Consider the following 18,237-nt stretch of genomic DNA (forward strand, 5'->3'; position numbering starts at 1 on the left):
ATGATAATTTAATTTGCCTATTGCGATCATTATGGTAAGATTCAATTAAATTAAATTTATATTTTTTTCTTACAGTCCATCATAATATCATTGGTCTTACTGATCATTTTTTTGTCTGCAGTCCAGTCAGGTGACAACTCACGTTGTTCAGTCTCTCCTGCTTCAGCCTTTGCTATCGCCACGGCTGCAGCAGGACATGGGGGACCACCAGGTACACATACACATTGGCACACACAATATTTATTTATTGGGTATTTATTCCACAATAAATAAATGAAGCCGTGTATTCTTTGTCAATTTGTGTCCTTTAAGTTTAAGGATCACTTTTTTGGCCATGTTTGTATGGAAATGGAGCACAACCCGGACAAATAAAACACAGTCAAAACATTACAAAAAACTGATAATAATGTAACTTTCTGCACCTGATTATGATGGTTCTAAGTGGGTGGTTTTGGTGTCAATTATCTCTGTTTTAGGACAGCTCATAGAGTTCTGTTACCATCCCAGTAGTTTGTTTGGAAGTGAATGGAAGATGTGTTGCTCAAATTCATGGCAATAAATGCAACTTTAACTACAACCCCAATAAAAAAAAAAAAAGAATTCTAATAATACTAATATTTTATTCACAATAGAACATAAACAAAATATCAGATGTTGAAACTGAGACATTTTACCATTTCATGGAAAATATTAGCTCATTTTAAATTTCATGGCAGCAACACAAAAAATGTTGCAAGTGGGGCAACAAAAGGCTGGAGGAGCATTTCACAACTAATAATTTTAGAGATGCAGAGCCTCTCAAGATGGACAGAGTTTCACCAATCTGTGACAACTGCATTTAAAAATTGTGGAACATTTTCAGAAAATGTTCTTCAAGGTAAAATTGTGAAGATTTTGTAGATCCCACCATCTACAGTATATTACATCATCAAAAGATTCAGAGAAACAAGAGGAATCCCTTTGCACAAGGGACAAGGCAGAAAGTCAAAACTGCATACTTGTGATCTTCAGGCCCTCAGGAGGCACTGCTTTAAAACAGGCATGATTCTCTACTGAACATCACTGCGTGGGCTCAGAAACACTTCCAGAAATCACTGTCTGTGGACCATCCAGCTTGTTATCAGCGGACAGTTCAAAAGGCTGCATCTCTGATGGTATGGGGGCGCATTAGTGCCTATTATGAGCTTACACATCTGGAAAGTCACCATCAATGCTAAAAAGTACAAAGAGGTTTTAAAGCAACATATTCTCCCATCCAGAAAATTGTTCTTTCAGGGAAGGCCCTGCATATTTCAAAAAGACAATGCTAAACCACATACTGCATCCATCACAACAGCATGGCTTAGCAGGATAGGAGTCCATGTGCTGAACTGACCTGCCTGCAGTCCAGACCTTTCACCCATAGAAAACATTTGGTGCATCATGGTAAGAAACATCCAGCCCAGGCCCAGGACTGTTGAGCAGCACAACAATGGGACAACATTCCTCTACTAAACTCCAGCAACTAGTCTCTTCACTTCCCAGACGTTTACCGGCAGTTATTAAAAGAAGAGGGGATGCTACAAAATGGTTACCACCACCCTGTTCCAACTTTTTTTAGATGTGTTGCTGCCATCAAATTCAAAATAAGCGAATATTTTCCATTAAATGATAGTTTAATTCAACAAATGATATGTTGTTTATGTTCTATTGTGAATAAAATGAGGGTCATTGCATTCTGTTTGTATTTACATTATACACATTGTCACAACTTTTTTTAAATTGGGGTTGTACATAATATGAAGTTCAATAGCAAGATGTTACCATAAGCAATATTTCAGTTCTACTACAACAGTTTGTAAACTACTAAGTAGTTCTTATAAAAATGGTTGACAGCAAGAAAAGGACAGTTAATTATTTGGCCCTTATTTTGGCGGAATTGTCCTTTTAAAACATAGCTTATGCTGAATAATGTCCTAATACATACAAACAGAAAAACTGAAACAAATATATCTTTAGACCAACACTGATTACCTCTGTAGGAGTTGGAAAGACATTTAATGAATCATTTGTTCCCTTAGATATTATCACTATTGTTAATACAATTTAACTACTGTTCAATCACAAATAGATCTATTTTACACTAAAGCCCCACATCATTAATGAAAGTTATGTAATAGTACTATTTCTCATTTTCTCCACTTCTCTTTTTCTTTTTAATTTTAATTTCCTTCCAGTGTTTACTAACTCTGAAAGGACTTGCGATAAAGAGTTCATCATCCGCCGCGCTGCAACTAACAGAGTTCTCAATGTGCTGCGCCACTGGGTCTCCAAACACTCACAGGTCTGTCTGCACCCACCAACGTCTGTCTGGGGTCCCCTGTATGCTGGGGTGAACAAGTCTGTGGTCTCATTAAAGCAGATGCATTCTCCCTCTGCTCCACTGTTCTCGCTTGAGCACGTAAACACAAACACACGCACTGCATATTGTTGCCGTGTCAATTGCACAAGCAGCTCAGCTCGCCTCAGTCCACCTACTGTTCTGCTAAACAGCAAGCATTGCCTCTAATGAACTGAATATCAAAGTAATTGCCTGACTCCCTGCGTAGAGGTCCTTCTACTCTAACAGCATCGATCTGTTTTATGTGTTTTCTTCAATAAAACAAAATGCTGTGATGACAGGGCATTTTTAGCTGGCTTATTAACATACCGACAAACGCATACATATACACCCACTCACATTTTCTTTTCTTTTTGAAGGCCAACAAACAAAGAGCTTATTAACACTGACCTTGGGACAGGAGTTAAATTTGGGAAAGAGAAAAAGAAGTAGGAAAAGAACGTCTGAGGTCTGGTAGGAAAATGAAGAGTTGTAAACAGCAATAGACTGAGGACTGATCCCAATGGGAAGACACCTAATGCTTATCTCCTGCTCCTAACACATGCAATGACACTGTCAAATCAATATATTTTTATTATAGTGTTTAAACTTGAATAGCTCTCAATGTAATACTCCTGACTGTATCAGGCCATTAGGACAATGAAAGTCAAACATCAGCAGAGTTTTATAGTAGTCGTAGATTTATTTTATGAATGTAACATCTTGGCATCATGTAATATCTTGGCATCTTAATCTATCAGGTATTTTTTAACTACCATTAAATTAAATATGTCAAATTATGTAAACATTTGAAAAAAATTTTAAAAAATAGTTTGTTCAAACTAACCTTTTGCTCTTTTTCCCCTAAAGTTTGAAATTTTTGACTTATGAAGAATTAGGTTAATTTTAGAGTAGTAGCTGACGATAGGCATTTAATGGTGGTTGCTATGTATTTCTGTAAAGCGTCTAGTCAATTTTGCTCATTTGTGTTTGTGTTTAGGACTTTGAAATGAATGGGGAACTGAAGATGTCAGTGATTTGTCTCCTCGAGGAGGTGCTCAGAGATCCAGACCTTCTGCCTCAAGAGAGAAAAGCTACTGCCAACATACTTAAGTACAGCACACACACACACACACACACACACACACGTAAGGGCATGTGGTACTTGATTATACAAGTTGAATAGTTTCTGCAAATTATCTTCTATTTACTTTTAAAATAATTCAGTTCTTTTATGTGCAGTTTTTTTTATGCTCTGTTCAAAAGTGTGTTATTCTGATGTTACTCTGTTCTACTCTATCTCTTAGTGCCCTTTCTCAAGATGAGCAAGACGATGCCCAACTGAGGATAGAGGACATCTTACAGATGGTGAGAACAGGAAATCTTAAGCCATCAATTTAATACATTTGATCATGAATTCTACTTGACAAATTAATCAGGAGGAATTCAGTATAAAAAGAGAAATTCTACCCTTTGCTGAATAATGTCAACCCGGTTCATTGCGGACTTGCTGACTGATAGCTAGTATTCAGAATAATTAGTCAGATTGCATAAAGCAAGCCTTGTAATTCACATCACCTTCCAAATACGTATACATTTCCAGGTTATCCCTGTTTGGCCTTTCTTAGACATGAAACATTTAGGAGCCACAAGTGCTCCTGGTTAATTTTCCTGGCTTCAAAAATGGCTGGGACTCCCAGACAGATACACACTGCCGTTGTGGGATGTGTAAAGCCACTGTCAGGACACACTGTCCTTTCCTCTGGGCAGAAGGGGTTAATATACCCAGTCCTGACTGTGATGGTCCCCAGGGAACTGTCAGTTGTCATTACACATACTCATCATAGTCAGTATCTTTATTAGTATTTATATTTACTTGTTATTTCTGTTTTTGTCATGGTTACTGTATGACTGCTTGTCTCTTTATGTGTGTACATGTGTGTGTGTGTGTGTGTTTGTTTGTGCGTGCGTGCATGCGTGCATGCGGCTGGGCGCGCTTGCCCGTGTGTGTTCAGGCGGACTGTCTGAAGGCAGAGTGTTTTGAGTCTCTCTCAGCGATGGAGCTGGCTGAGCAGATCACCCTGCTGGATCACATCGTCTTCAGGAGCATTCCCTACGAGTCAGTCCTCTCATAACACTCACACACTGTTAGGCCAAACAAAACAAAACTTTTAGAGATACTTGGTATTTTTAATTTAGTCATTGTATTTTACCCAGCAGCACCATAGTAAAGTAAATTTTGCTTTTAGAAGGTCAAGACTGTAATTTCAAATATAGTTTTTATTTTCAAAGACTCTAGTTTATCTTTGTATATGTAGGTTGACCTGTTGACATCATTAGGTGTGAAACTGCTGCTATGAGAAAAGGTTCTTCCTATGATCTCAAACATAACAAACATTTGTAACATACCTTTAGATCTTTTGCGCTGTGTATATAATAATTTTTTATTCTACTGGATCTTGGTGAATGTTTTAATTCAATAGTAGCACTAATTGCACAGTTTCCCCAGCTATTGGTTATGTAGAAAGATGTGTGATACATTAGGAAATAAACTTTTGTTAATGAGGAATTGTAAATATTTTTCTAATAAGTATTCATCTGTGCCATTACACATCATTGTTGTTTTCCAATCTGAGGTATTTTCACAGTGTTGCTGACTCTGAATATGATCCAAAAAAAACTGCTGAAAGATACAAGCAAATGTGTTTGATTGATTTATTTCTCAAATATTTCCATTTTGGCCATATTGTCCCTCCAAAAATAATTATACACAGCTAGTTTAGTATTTGATTTGACTAATGACATGTCTCTGTCCTCCCTCTCTAAGAGAGTTCCTGGGCCAGGGCTGGATGAAGGTTGATAAAACAGAAAGGACACCCTACATCATGAAAACCAGTCAGCACTTCAATGATGTAGGTTCTTTCACCGTCTTTACTCTTTTGGTTTGTTGCCCTGTAAATATCTGCCATATGCACTTTTATCTTCTCTCTTTTCATCAAGATGAGTAACCTAGTGGCGTCCCAGATTATGACCCACACTGACGTGGGCTCGAGGTCCAGCTCCATAGAGAAGTGGGTCGCTGTGGCTGACATCTGCCGCTGTCTCAACAACTACAACGGAGTACTGGAGATCACATCTGCGCTCAATCGCAGCGCCATCTATCGTTTGAAGAAGACCTGGGCTAAAGTCAGCAAACAGGTGGATAAAATCACCATCAATCCCCAACATATGCATATAAAATAAATGCTGTCTGTATGCATAATACAAGTTCCCAAGAAGTACTATATTTAAATAACAATAACATTTATTGTACTGAAGCAAAAAATATTGTGTTGCCTCTGTGTTATCTACAAATGCATATCCTCTTACTGCTTTATCCAGTCTCTAGACAATCTGTCTCGCCACAAAGCCACACTGCCTATTCAGGATTAAATCAAATTTGATTTCACATTTTATTATTCTTTATCATTCCTGTCATCTTTCATTAGGTGTAAATCCTATACTTTTCATGATAATGTTTTAAAACAATTTTAAAATGTGTTTTGTGCAGACTAAAGCTCTGATGGACAAACTGCAGAAGACTGTATCCTCTGAGGGAAGATTTAAAAATCTAAGGGAGACCCTGAAGAAGTGAGATATTGCACATTTTCAGAATCTATTAGGAATTAAAGGAAATAAATAGGAATCGACTTTGAGACGATTTATCATGCATGTTTTTCCCACAGCTGCAACCCTCCATGTGTGCCATATCTGGGAATGTATTTAACAGACCTGGCCTTTATTGAGGAGGGAACGCCCAATTTTACTGAAGAAGGTCTTGTTAACTTCTCCAAAATGAGAATGGTAAGCAAATATAATTTAAAAAAGTACTCAAAGATGGTTTATATCACCTGTACATATACACAGAATCTACTCAACATAAATTGCACGTTTTCTGTAGATATCCCACATCATCAGAGAGATCCGACAGTTCCAGCAGACTCCCTACAGAATAGAGCATCAAGCAAAGGTAAACACACTTTCATTTTTCAGGAGAAACAACTAAAGTAGTTGGATGTACTCTAGAGTAGAAAATGACTCTATTAATATAGCAGTTACATAAAAGTTCCATATAAAGTGCTTTACAAAACTTAATTTGGGTGAAACTAACAGATAAAAATAAGAGATCATAAGAGATGTATAAAATAAGCATGAGTACATTTCAATTTTGAAAAATGACTCATATGAAAAAGATTGACATGACATTTCCTTTATGGATTTTTAAAACCCTTTTGATTTATAGTTGTCTTTTGGAAGTGTACATGTAGAGCTAAAAGCATGGCCCTGCAGAAGCCATCTTAAATCACCAATCCGGTTACTACTACAACATATCAATCTTTCTAAAATCCACTTAGTGGCATATTAACCCTCAGAGCTAATAGCTTGTCAGAGCTCCATGGAGAGACATTTCAATAAAGACAAATATAAATTTGCTTTAAGTCAAACACCATCTTTCTCCTTTCAATACCATCACATCATCCATTAGCTTAAGACTGTGGAGCAATCACCATCAACGATAATGACTCTTTCATTGAAAGTAAAAAAAAAATAAAGCTCATCATCTCTCCCTCCCTGTTGTTTTTTTCTGTCCAGGTGACCCAGTACCTTATGGATAAGACTCTGATCATGGATGAAGACACACTCTATGATCTCTCCCTGAAGATTGAGCCCAGGCTTCCTGCCTGAGATGCAGCTGTTTGCGGCCAGTGGGAGCCTTCCAAACCTGGACCCCCAAGGGCAACGTGCCCATCTCATCAATCATGAGGATATTGTGAAGTTTTGAGGGTGACATGGAAATGGAAATAAGAAACTGTAGTGAGCAGTATCTCGAGAGTCAAAGATGAGGACAGTTGAGAGCTTGAGAGATTTACAAGGGAATGACGGAGTATGAATTGTGGCCAGGTTCGCAATTTCAAAGGTGGTAGATCAACTGTCTTCAAGGAGAACAAGAGGAAAATGTTTTTTTCGCATTCATTTCTAGGAAAGCATTGCATGAGGGTTTTTGAGGAAATGACATGTTGTCATTGCTCAGTGGAGACTGTGGTGTACCTGACATCCCAGTTCCTCAGACAGCCTGAGATTGCAGAAAAAGGCTGAGAGCATGCAAGGAATGGCTAAAAATCAATGGAGAAAACAGATGTAGCATATACAGAAGGCATGACAGAGAGGTGTCGGAGCTCGTGTGTCTGTGCTGTTATCTGTGTTCTGTTGTTTGTGCATTTCTGTGCCATGTCCGTGCAGCAAGAACCCCAAAAAATGCTTTCTGTCATGACGGCATCTGCATAACATTTGCATGATTTAGGATGTAACTGTCTAAATGGCCTTCAACCTGATCCCTGACCCTCAGCTTAGCATGCTTCACTCTTAAAAGGGTGACTCTCTAAGCCACTATGCATCCTCAGTGGGCTGGGTATGCCTGAAAGCCTTCAAATATAACGTCGGAAGACCTTAAATGAAACACATGAAGATATCTTAATGCGGAACATTTGATATATTTTGATGAAGTGGCTGATTTTTCCATTGATGGAATAATTCTATTTGTCTTTAGTCAGAACACTGCTTGAAGACTTTGCATGAAAGCTTTTTTCCTTTTAAATGTCCACATGAATGATACAAATTTAAAACTTTATCAGTGCCTTCTGTAGGTAAATTTTCCCACAAATGCCAATTGGTAAGCATAATGTCTTTTTTTTTTTTTTTTTTTTTTTTTTAGAAATCCTATGATTTTCTTCAAAAATTTGGCCTATACTGTAGTTTCATTAATTCAACTCTATTAAGAAAATATGTCATGTAGACTGAACAGTAGCATGTTAGTGTTAACATAGTGAAGTCATTGCAGCATCTGAGCGTCAGCGAATATCTCCCTCTGGTGTTTGAACAATGTAATAGCCTCCACGGACCAAAAGCTTTTGCAGCATTTATGTGCAGTTTAATTTACTTTTGATTTTTTGGCTGTCAGACACTGGCATGTTGTCAGGTCCCAGTGTGTAACTCTAGGATTTAGGCTGGGGCAGTTTTTGCACTCTTTGAAATGTAGCTTTGCTTGAGTGACAGTATGATCGTTATTTATCATGCTATTTATTTCATCAGATACTGTATTTATTTTATTTTTGTATATAGTGACTTCACACATATCATATGATTGATAAAGAAATACTTTGAGTTGTCATGCTGTGAATATTGAGTTTTTTTGTCTTCTTCCTATTTTGCATCCCGGGCTCTTGTATTTCCAGAAACCTGTTTAACTTTGTTTCTTTAGGGTTAAAAAAAATGTAGCATTTCAATAAGAATCAGAATTTGTTTTCCATATTGCTGATATGATGAAAATATTTGTCCTGCATGCGCACAACAGCTGCATGTTGTGCATGTCTGACTGAACCTTCCCCCTCCGCTTCTCTATATTGATCTCTGTAGCTGTCAGAAGACTCTGTTAAAAGGCATAAAACAATATTTTGTCCATAAAATCTGGCACGTTTGTCTCTTAGTGTAAGTCAAGCATAGTCTATCTAGGCTATGTCATCTGTTGTTATGCAGTAGCAAAATTGGAAGTTACGCAGGGCTCAGTATAAACAGTGAACTTTCCTCATAAAACAATGATTTTGTCCCACAGCGATGAGAGGATATTTATTCAGGCTTTGCTATTGGGAAACCTAGTCCATTGCACTGCATCTGTAATTCTAAGTGTCCGTTTTATATACAGGTTCGTGAATACAGGATGCTATGTTTGTATTGTAATGTTATTTTGTGTATTTGTTTGTATGTGTTATATATTTGTTGCGTTTTTCACTTGTATGTGCAGGGTAAATAAATTCAACATGCCTTATGTGTTTTTGCATTTTTTTGGACTGTGCAATAATTTCAGCCTCATTAAGTTGCTTTTTGTTTGGCCTTATTTGAAACACACTTTAGAATCGCCGCCAGTGTATTTCAGCGCTAAGACAGAGAGTCATACACGCACAGGCAACCATTCACGCCTATTAAGAATTTAGAGTCACCCGTTACTGTCGGAGGTGGTTAAGGTGGTCCAAAACATCCAAAAGTAGACATCAAGTCTACTTCAAGTAAGTAAAAAATATCCACGTCTGAAAACAGATGAAACAATTACAATAAACAGACTCAAAACGACCAGACAGAAAGGGTGGCGTTCCTTCTGCATTTGCCTAGAGGCAAATGTTCTTGTAAACCATACATGTCCATCCATCTTGAATTTATTATTGTTATTTTAATATTTAAGAACATTTCTTAAGGATTGTCCAGTTATCAACTCATTGCAAACACTCATTGCCAGAAACATACAGAAACAATTAGCTGTGTCAATTTGTCAGTCTCAGATTGACACAGTCACATTTGAATGAAACATACTTTTAACAATAAAGTGAAACTTCCTTTACAGTTACTTACTTACTATATTTCTGGACTCAACATTTGTGAAATTGATTTGAAGGAACAATTATACTGCAAAAAAATCTACAGTGTAAGATCACTTATACTTGACCTACAAAGACACTTGTTAGCAAAAGAATTCCTCAAGCAGATAAAATTTGTTTGTTTGAAAATGACAACCAAGAAGTCACATTTCCATCAATATACTGTACAGTATACACTCTGTGTGTGTGTGTGTGTGTGTGTGTGTGTGTGTGTGTGTGTGTGTGTATGTGTACAAGTGCACATCACATGTAATACACTTTTGATTAAAGAGTTCCAAATGACTGAACGTGTAAATGTGTCATTACTAACTTTGGACTTTACACTGTGTGATTCAGAATAACAACCGACTGCTGGGAGATGTTGAGGAAGTATTAATAATCTGATACTGCTGTAACCAGATAAGGTCACACTAAGCTACAATTTGATCACACTAAACAAACCTGTTAGCATATTTAGTATACAAGACTCATAAATTGTCTAAACCCATGTATTAAAAAGACCACATTTACCGTGAGACCAACAGGCCCCACAGCTCACGTCGTCATCTTCATTAACTACGTCGATCCATGATGTTGCTGCATGTCACAGGTTGACAGGACAGCTTCAAAACCACAACAAGGCAAGTTTTTTTTGTTATAAATATGAGAACCTCAGGTCCTGCAAAGACAAAATTTACTCCCCGATAGGCATGAAAGAAAGATGACAATTGAAACAACTATTTTAAAAAGCACTTTATAAAAACATGGACTAGGATAAGCTCTTTGTCTCTTTGAAAAAAACGTACTGAAATATTGTGAATCTGTGCAGTCACATTCACATTCTGCTATGTGTGGGGCTGTGTAGCTGCAGACTGCTCAGAGCTGCCATGCTGACCTTTGTCCTCCATGACATTGTTGAGATCACCAGTATTAATGTTGTGGCTGAGCGGTGGGAATTTAAAACTAAACTGGTACTAGTCTAATCTAGTATCAAAACGTTTAAACACTGTACATGTTTGAGTGGAGGGGAACTTTAACCATGCTGGGTTTGTGACACCCTGAAGAAATGTATAATTTTTACGACTTTACAATCTAGTAAAAGTCACAGAGGTGTGTTAAAAGAAAGCTTTGCAATTCATTGAATCAGACCATTACAGGGTCAAGCCTTCAGCTGAACTGTCACAGAGCAACAAAGCCCCTTATCTGCTCCCTTTGTTTTGGTAATTTATCATAAGTGTATTGTCAGGAATTACTTTCTAAAGAGACTTATCGTTTGTATTGGAAAACGACCACATGAAATGAAATGTTAAAGCCTTAAAATAAATTTGTGCATGTGTAAAGAGGTAGGCAGACATGCTGACTGACAGAAAGAGGATTTTCTGTCTGTTGCCCAGTGAGAGATTAATCCTTAGCCTTCTTCTGTCCTGTCCCTCTTACTCAGTCTGCCATCACTGAGCCTCTCTATACTGAGCTGCAGGAAACACACACCTGCCTTCAATTGCTTCCTCTTCAGCTATCACCAGGTGAGTGATGGATCCCTCCTCATTCCTCGCTTTGTCAGGTCCTTGTCTCATATGTCTTTTATTTATTATGCTTATGCAGCTGTGTAGAGTGTTGTCTTTTTAACATCACTAATTTGTGTATTTAAGAAGCCCTTATGCACATGCATGCTGCTGTGTAAGTGATGCAGTTTGCTGTCAATGTCAAAAAAGAGCATGGGAGTTATAATTCACTTTTCATGCATATTCATCCATATGCAGTTTAATGCACAACATAACTGCTTATGGATTTCTTATTTTGAAAGGCAAGGTGATGCTCCACCTGTCCTTAATCTGCCTGATATAAACAGCGACAAGCTACCTGTTATCACCTGTTTACCTTCAGTTATCACAGCTCATCACAAGTCTGAAATGGACCACTCATCTTAGATTTAGCATCAAATCAAAAAATAAGTCCAAACAAAATACACTTTGTGTGTCTTTACACATTTCAGAAAAGGTCAAAGGTCACAGGTGATTACCTCCATGCTTACTTACTAAAAGCCTCAGATGAGAATCTCTCTAATCCTGCCTTTTCTTCTACTCATTAACCCCTCTTACACTCTCTTATTCCCTCACTTACTTTCATCTTTTCCCCTGAAACATTTATTTTCTACCTCTCTGTTCGTTTTATACTTTCCTGACTCCTCTGCACCCCCCACTCACTGTGTGTCTCTCTTTTCTTCCCTTCTAATTTGGTAAAGCTCAGCTGACCCTTCCAGGATGTCAGAATGTGTGTTTCTATCATGGTCATTCCAACTCTGAGCTGGTATTTCAGCTTAACCTCACCAACTGCTACAATCAATACTGTGTGTGTGTGTGTGTATGTGTGTGTGTGTGTGTGTGTGTGGGTTAAAGGTGACGTTGACATACAGCGGACAGATGCAAAATTTGCTTCTGCATGTATAATAATGTGAAATGATACATCAGCATGTCGTGTTGTAACATTAGCTTTTATTATAATTTTGATATTTTTAACACCAAACATTTTCCATTAATCCTAAAATAACAGAGAAAAGAGAACAGAGGTGAACTGCCCTTTGCTTTGATGTCACTTAATAACAATAACAGATTGGTAGAGGTGACTTATTCCATTTGTATAGTAGTTACCTTTTTCGGTTTCCCATCACAAATCATCTGATCACCTGAGCTGGTGGTTCTCCCAAGTTGACCAATCAGAAGGCTTCTGTCTGCTTCTAGAATAATCTCATCACACAGACTGCAGGTGTATCCGTTACTTAAGCACTTGATAGCTTAATGCAATTAGTAGTTTTGTCTGAGTACGTATCTTCAAAGTGTTCACACGTCCTCATGTGGATGTTACAGTTAAAGTGTGTAATTTATTATATGCACAATAACCCTTTTCTGTATAATCCATTTTAATTAGTTTCCTTCTGAATATTGTGGTAAAAAACATAATATTCACTTCCTGTCCTGCGGTGTGGTGTCAAAACTCATTTGAATCAAAATACATACACAATCATGTTGTGATGTTGTACATTAACACTTTGCTCTCAGATTTATAGATTTCCATTCTGCTTTACATTTTGCCCGTGGGCAGCAAAACACATGTGTTTTGGATTCATTCTACAGTCTATTATTTAATATCCAAACTTTATACCTCTATAACAGACCACTGCCAACTATTACTACACTCAGTATTTACATTAGAGTATAGCACTGTCTTTAACCAGATTTAAAGCTGTAAGTCTTCACTCATCCCAACCACATGTTGCAGATGACTGCCCACCAGGAGCCTGGCTCTGTCTGAGGTTTATTGCATTAAAGGGAGTTTTTCCTCTTCATCTCAACAAAATTGAATTGAAACTGAAACAAACACCTTGCACTAGTGCACTCAATACTGAAATATTATTTTTCAGAGCAAATGAATTGAGGTCAATGGAAAGTCACCTTTGTCATCTGACCTTTCACCAGGTAATACCAAAACCCAGATAACAGAATCATGGCAACATCTTTCGCCCGCATGATGTCTGGCCGTAACACGGCCGTGATTCTGGCCAGCATGGGAGCTGGCACACTGGCTTCTGGATACCTCCTCAGTGACAGCACTGCTGCTGCAGAGAAGAGGAGGCTCTATCCACCCAGGTTTGTGTGTTTGTCTGGCATCATTGTGTGCATCAGAGAAGATGTAAGGAAGCTATTCAATTGGTTAATATTATAAATTGATTTTATTTCAGGATGAGGCACCCAGTAGACAACCTTTTCATGATATGTTTGCATTTACGGAGACACAAATAATCATATACATGCATGCAAACCAAAAGCAAATAGAGACAGATTTGTGTTTTTCTTATTGCTGAATTTCAAGAAGACTTTTTCTGTCACAAGAGAAAGGCCTGCATCTGTCACTGCAAAACTTCTTGCCAAAGCCTCCTTCTTGAATTTTAGCAACTCATGCTTACAGCTCTGAAAGACTGAATTATTCATTTACATTAATGCATTTATGTCTTTCCAAATAACCACAGTGATTTATACATATATTACTATACTACTGAAGCACCACTTAAAACTAGACCTTTAAATAATATTTCACTTGTTTGTCCTAATACTAAATCAGTTGTTGACAAATCTTTAAAGTGCTGATTACCCTGATTTGAGGAAGCACAACAACTGCATGGCAGCAGCCCTGACCCCAACCATTTATGGACGCCTGAGAGACAAGATAACCCCCAACAACTGGACCCTTGACCAATGCATCCAGACTGGGGTGGACAACCCTGGACACCCCTTCATCAAGACTGTGGGCATGGTGGCAGGAGATGAGGAGAGCTATGAGGTAGGCTTTATGTTTGCAGCGAGTTGTTGAGATTTCAGTGGTACAATGAGTAAAACTGACTGTTGATTTTTTTTTCCCATTAGATATTTGCTGAGCTCTTTGACCCTGTTATTAAGGATAGACACAATGGCTTTGACCCTCGCACAATGAAGCACCCCACCGACCTGGATGCTTCTAAGGTTGCACACAATTCTCTTCACTCTCTGTCTTCCTCGTACATCAGCTAGCGTATCCATACTGACCTTATACTATTTTCTACCTAGATCACCTCAGGAGTGTTTGATGAGCGCTACGTGCTGTCAACTCGCGTCCGTACCGGGCGTAGCATTCGTGGACTAAGTCTTCCTCCTGCGTGCTCACGCTCTGAGCGTCGTGAAGTGGAGCGTGTGGTTGTAACAGCCCTGGCTGGCCTGAAAGGAGACCTGACTGGTCGCTACTACAGTCTGGGAGAGATGTCTGAGAGAGAGCAGCAACAGCTTATTGATGTTAGTGCACACACACACACACACACACACACACACACACACACACACACACACACACACACACACACACACACACACACACACTTGAGAAAAAACTCAAGAATCAAGGTTGGTTTCTTTTGTGGATGACTGTTGCCTGGTTCTTCTGTCCCTTTACTGGCCAATCAGGAGCATTTCCTGTTTGATAAACCAGTGTCACCTCTGCTCACAGCAGCTGGGATGGCCAGAGATTGGCCTGATGCCCGTGGGATCTGGTAAGACTAGGAGTAGTACTGGTTTTGTAGCTAAGAGAACTTGTAAAAGTTCCTAGTGCCTAGAAAAATAGTTTTTGAGATTCTTCAGACTTTTATTAAAGAAACAAAAATAGCAGTAGGTTTGTGATGGGGACGACTAGATTTTAAGTTAATAGAGACATAAATAGAAAACCAAAATAAGTGCTAATTTGTAGCCATCTTCGTTGTACTTGTATAGCAATGTAGCATTGTGTTACTTAATGACATTTACTCATTTACCAAGAAAAGTGACTTATACACTGGAATTAGATCACGCTGCTTTTTCTGTAACGTTATATGGAAAGATTGTGCCCCAATTCCTGAAAGTCTTAAAATTACCAACAAGCAGATTCATGCTATACCCCTGCTAGAATATGTGTTTTGCAGAAGTTTTGCAAAATGTAGAATTAATACTGTCTTGTACATTTATTGTGTATCACTCCCAAGAATTGCAGTGATGTTCTGCATTGGACATCACAAATTTACAATATGTTTTTCATGAATCTCTTCTTACTTCCCCTCTATAACTCTAGCTTCAGGAGCTTTTCTTTTTGATAAAGGACTGTTGCTTAGACCCCCGCGTGAGCTTTCATTAACCCAATGGTGTGCTGGACACTGGTAGCATTTCCTCTGAATGTGGCCAAAAATATTTTTGTTTTTAACAGATTCTATTAGCAGATGTGTTAAAATAGATACACAGTGCTTTTTAAATTGTGAGTTTACCTCTGCCTTCCTGAATGACTCAGGCACAACAATGAGAAGAACTTCTTGATCTGGATCAATGAAGAGGACCACACAAGGATCATATCCATGGAGAAAGGAGGAAACATGAAGAGAGTGTTTGAAAGGTTCTGTAGAGGTCTTAAACAGGTATAATCAAATCTTATTAAAGCACCAAGGTCTGCTGTAGATTTTTTGAAAACATCCTCAGTCATTCCTTAATTTAAATAGCATATTAAATACTTAACTAAGTTATTGCATGCAAGACTGTATCAAACATGTCAAAATCAAAAATCAAGGACCAAAGCCTGATGTGCTATGTGTGTGGTAACATAACATAAAACTACAAATGATCAATTCTTGCAACTTCTAGGTGGAGCATCTAATTCAGGAGAGAGGTTGGGAGTTCATGTGGAATGAGCGTCTCGGCTACATCCTCACCTGCCCCTCTAACCTTGGCACTGGGCTCAGGGCTGGTGTGCATATTCGCCTGCCTTTTCTCAGCAGGGTAATGCAGGAAACACATTTGCAGTACAACAGGGACACATGTTCACTCACTTATAATAGCTTCAGTGATGAAACGAATAAATATCGTGTTTAATGTTTATGATCTAGGACCCTCGCTTCAAAAAGATCCTGGAGAACCTGAGGTTACAGAAGAGAGGCACAGGTGGTGTTGATACAGCTGCTACTGGAGACATCGTTGACATCTCGAACCTTGACCGTCTGGGCAAGTCAGAGGTAAAAACTTGAAGAGCAAAGCAGCAGCTGAGCCATGTAGAAATGAGCAGCAAAGAGAGACAGACACAGAGAGAGGAAAGCAGACATTCCAACAGGTGTGGGTTGTGAATACCAATGCCCCTTGCTGTTCATTAATCTGTAATCCAGACAGGGATGTGCCAGTAGAAGTCTGTTTCCTGTGCTGACCTTTCACGCAGCACTTCCACACATGCCATGAACCAACAGGCACTACCAATCAAATGTGATATAAAGGCCATGTTTGGTCATGGTTATTTTCTGTGTTTCTTCTAGTCTCACTAAAGTCGGGCCCCTAGAGGAAGCCCTGCCTGAAAAACCATCACAGCTGTTTACTGAAATTGCCGCTGCCTGCAAGCAAAAAACGCAACTACCCATATAAAGGCCAATCACTTCTAAAAGAAGTCACTGTTTCTTAACCACCACTCTGGTCTAAAGAGTATAAGTGTAAAGCTAATGCTATTTTAGCATTATTTCATTTACAGTGATTTTTTTATGATGAAAGTAAACAAATGTAACACATCATAACACCTCGTGTAGAACTATTGATTTAGATAATTATCACGGCCATAGTGGATCCGTTCAAATATAACATGCGCTACAATCATGTATTGTACATACTGGTTATGATTTTTGACACTAGGTACTCTGTATCCACAGGTGGAGCTGGTACAATTAGTCATTGATGGCGTCAACTACCTGATAGAATGCGAGAAGAGGTTGGAGAAGGGCCAGGACATCAAGATCCCCTCCCCCATCCCTCCATTCAGGAAGTAAATGCCCCCTCTGCTGGGTAACCTGGTGTGGAGCAGGTGCTACAACGGCTGGTGGTTAAACTGTTGGTCTTACAGGATATTTATGGCATGTATAGCACTGTACCAACATGTACATGAATCCTAAACACAATAAACTCTCTTGATGAACTTAGTTGTATCTTTGGCAGGTGATTCATTTATCTCTGATGAGGCTATAAAAGAAAATGACTTAAAACCTAAAAGATGAAAAAGAACTAAGTTTGTCAACAGTTGTCATACAGCAGCTAAGAACATTTAGTTATAATATTTACTGTAATTAGAATTTCAAAGTACCTGAACCAGATCTAGGTGTTGCAGAGCCAGTAGGCTAATTTTAGATAGTCTTGGCTATCATGATCATCAAGCCACAATAACTGTTAACAGATGAAAAACAAGACAATAAAACACAATCTAGGTCAAACAGAACAGTGTGCACAGCTAAAGTACACACAGTGGTACAACTCAGTCTCACACTTGACCTTCCCGTGCTCTGCTGGTCCTCCTCCTCCTCAGATAGAGATGTCGCTATCAGGCCATGGCTGACTGCCAGACATAATAAGACTGAGCTATACTGAACCACAGAGTCACAACCTTTGAAACTCTAAATAAGTGCTGATCTTCCTTTAAAGAAGACGATAAATGTTTTTAATTCATGAGTGAGTTCGAAGTCAGTAAACAATTAGATGTTTTCACTATCTAAAAATATGTAAAAAAAAAAAAAAGAAGTACCTAAATGATAAAATACTCTCTAGCTGGTGGTTAACCTGCCCCTCAGACTTCACCTGTGTTCTATACAAGGCCTTTAATCCAGGGGTAAAAGCCTAAGCTCCTTACTGATGGATACCAGACAGGCCAGACAGAGATGGCCAGTTTAATATTATTTACACACGTAGATTAGAAGAAGTGGGGATTGTGTTTTATAAATAAAGGCACCCTGCCATGCGAAATTAGTGTTTTAATTATTTCGGTGAATGGTCCTTGTAAATCCCGCTGCTCCGGGAGTCTTTCTGAGTCACTCGTTCTTTCCTGGCAACAGATTAATGACGCAGATCTATTAATGCTATTACAGAT

General features: G+C 38.5%; 2 protein-coding genes across 9 annotated transcripts in view; both read left to right on the plus strand.

Moving 5' to 3' along the window:
• rasgrf2b (Ras protein-specific guanine nucleotide-releasing factor 2b) overlaps window positions 1-9,221 on the plus strand; it is a 45,765-nt gene extending 36,544 nt beyond the window's left edge. For 5 of the 8 annotated variants that reach the window (XM_067521966.1, XM_067521970.1, XM_067521969.1 and 2 more), the window contains 11 exons: window positions 122-211; window positions 2,217-2,323; window positions 3,360-3,472; window positions 3,667-3,727; window positions 4,375-4,478; window positions 5,187-5,271; window positions 5,360-5,557; window positions 5,910-5,989; window positions 6,085-6,202; window positions 6,300-6,368; window positions 6,992-9,221. In XM_067521966.1, the coding sequence (XP_067378067.1) occupies window positions 122-211; window positions 2,217-2,323; window positions 3,360-3,472; window positions 3,667-3,727; window positions 4,375-4,478; window positions 5,187-5,271; window positions 5,360-5,557; window positions 5,910-5,989; window positions 6,085-6,202; window positions 6,300-6,368; window positions 6,992-7,084 (1,118 nt within the window). In that variant the 3' untranslated portion in view covers window positions 7,085-9,221. The remainder of the gene's footprint in view (window positions 1-121; window positions 212-2,216; window positions 2,324-3,359; window positions 3,473-3,666; window positions 3,728-4,374; window positions 4,479-5,186; window positions 5,272-5,359; window positions 5,558-5,909; window positions 5,990-6,084; window positions 6,203-6,299; window positions 6,369-6,991) is intronic. The other 3 variants (XM_067521967.1, XM_067521971.1, XM_067521973.1) reach the window with 3 other exon arrangements.
• Window positions 9,222-11,244: 2,023 nt separating this feature from the next.
• On the plus strand, window positions 11,245-17,277 carry LOC137136754 (creatine kinase S-type, mitochondrial-like). Its single transcript, XM_067522430.1, has 10 exons — window positions 11,245-11,327; window positions 13,278-13,448; window positions 13,941-14,139; window positions 14,223-14,318; window positions 14,403-14,624; window positions 14,793-14,878; window positions 15,643-15,766; window positions 15,990-16,124; window positions 16,232-16,357; window positions 17,033-17,277. The coding sequence occupies exons 2-10, from the start codon at window positions 13,306-13,308 to the stop codon at window positions 17,147-17,149; spliced, it is 1,248 nt and encodes a 415-aa protein (XP_067378531.1). The 5' UTR covers window positions 11,245-11,327; window positions 13,278-13,305; the 3' UTR covers window positions 17,150-17,277.
• The last annotated feature ends 960 nt before the right edge of the window (window positions 17,278-18,237 follow it).

The sequence above is a fragment of the Channa argus genome, chromosome 11 (assembly GCF_033026475.1).
Source record: "Channa argus isolate prfri chromosome 11, Channa argus male v1.0, whole genome shotgun sequence".
NCBI lineage: Eukaryota > Metazoa > Chordata > Actinopteri > Anabantiformes > Channidae > Channa > Channa argus.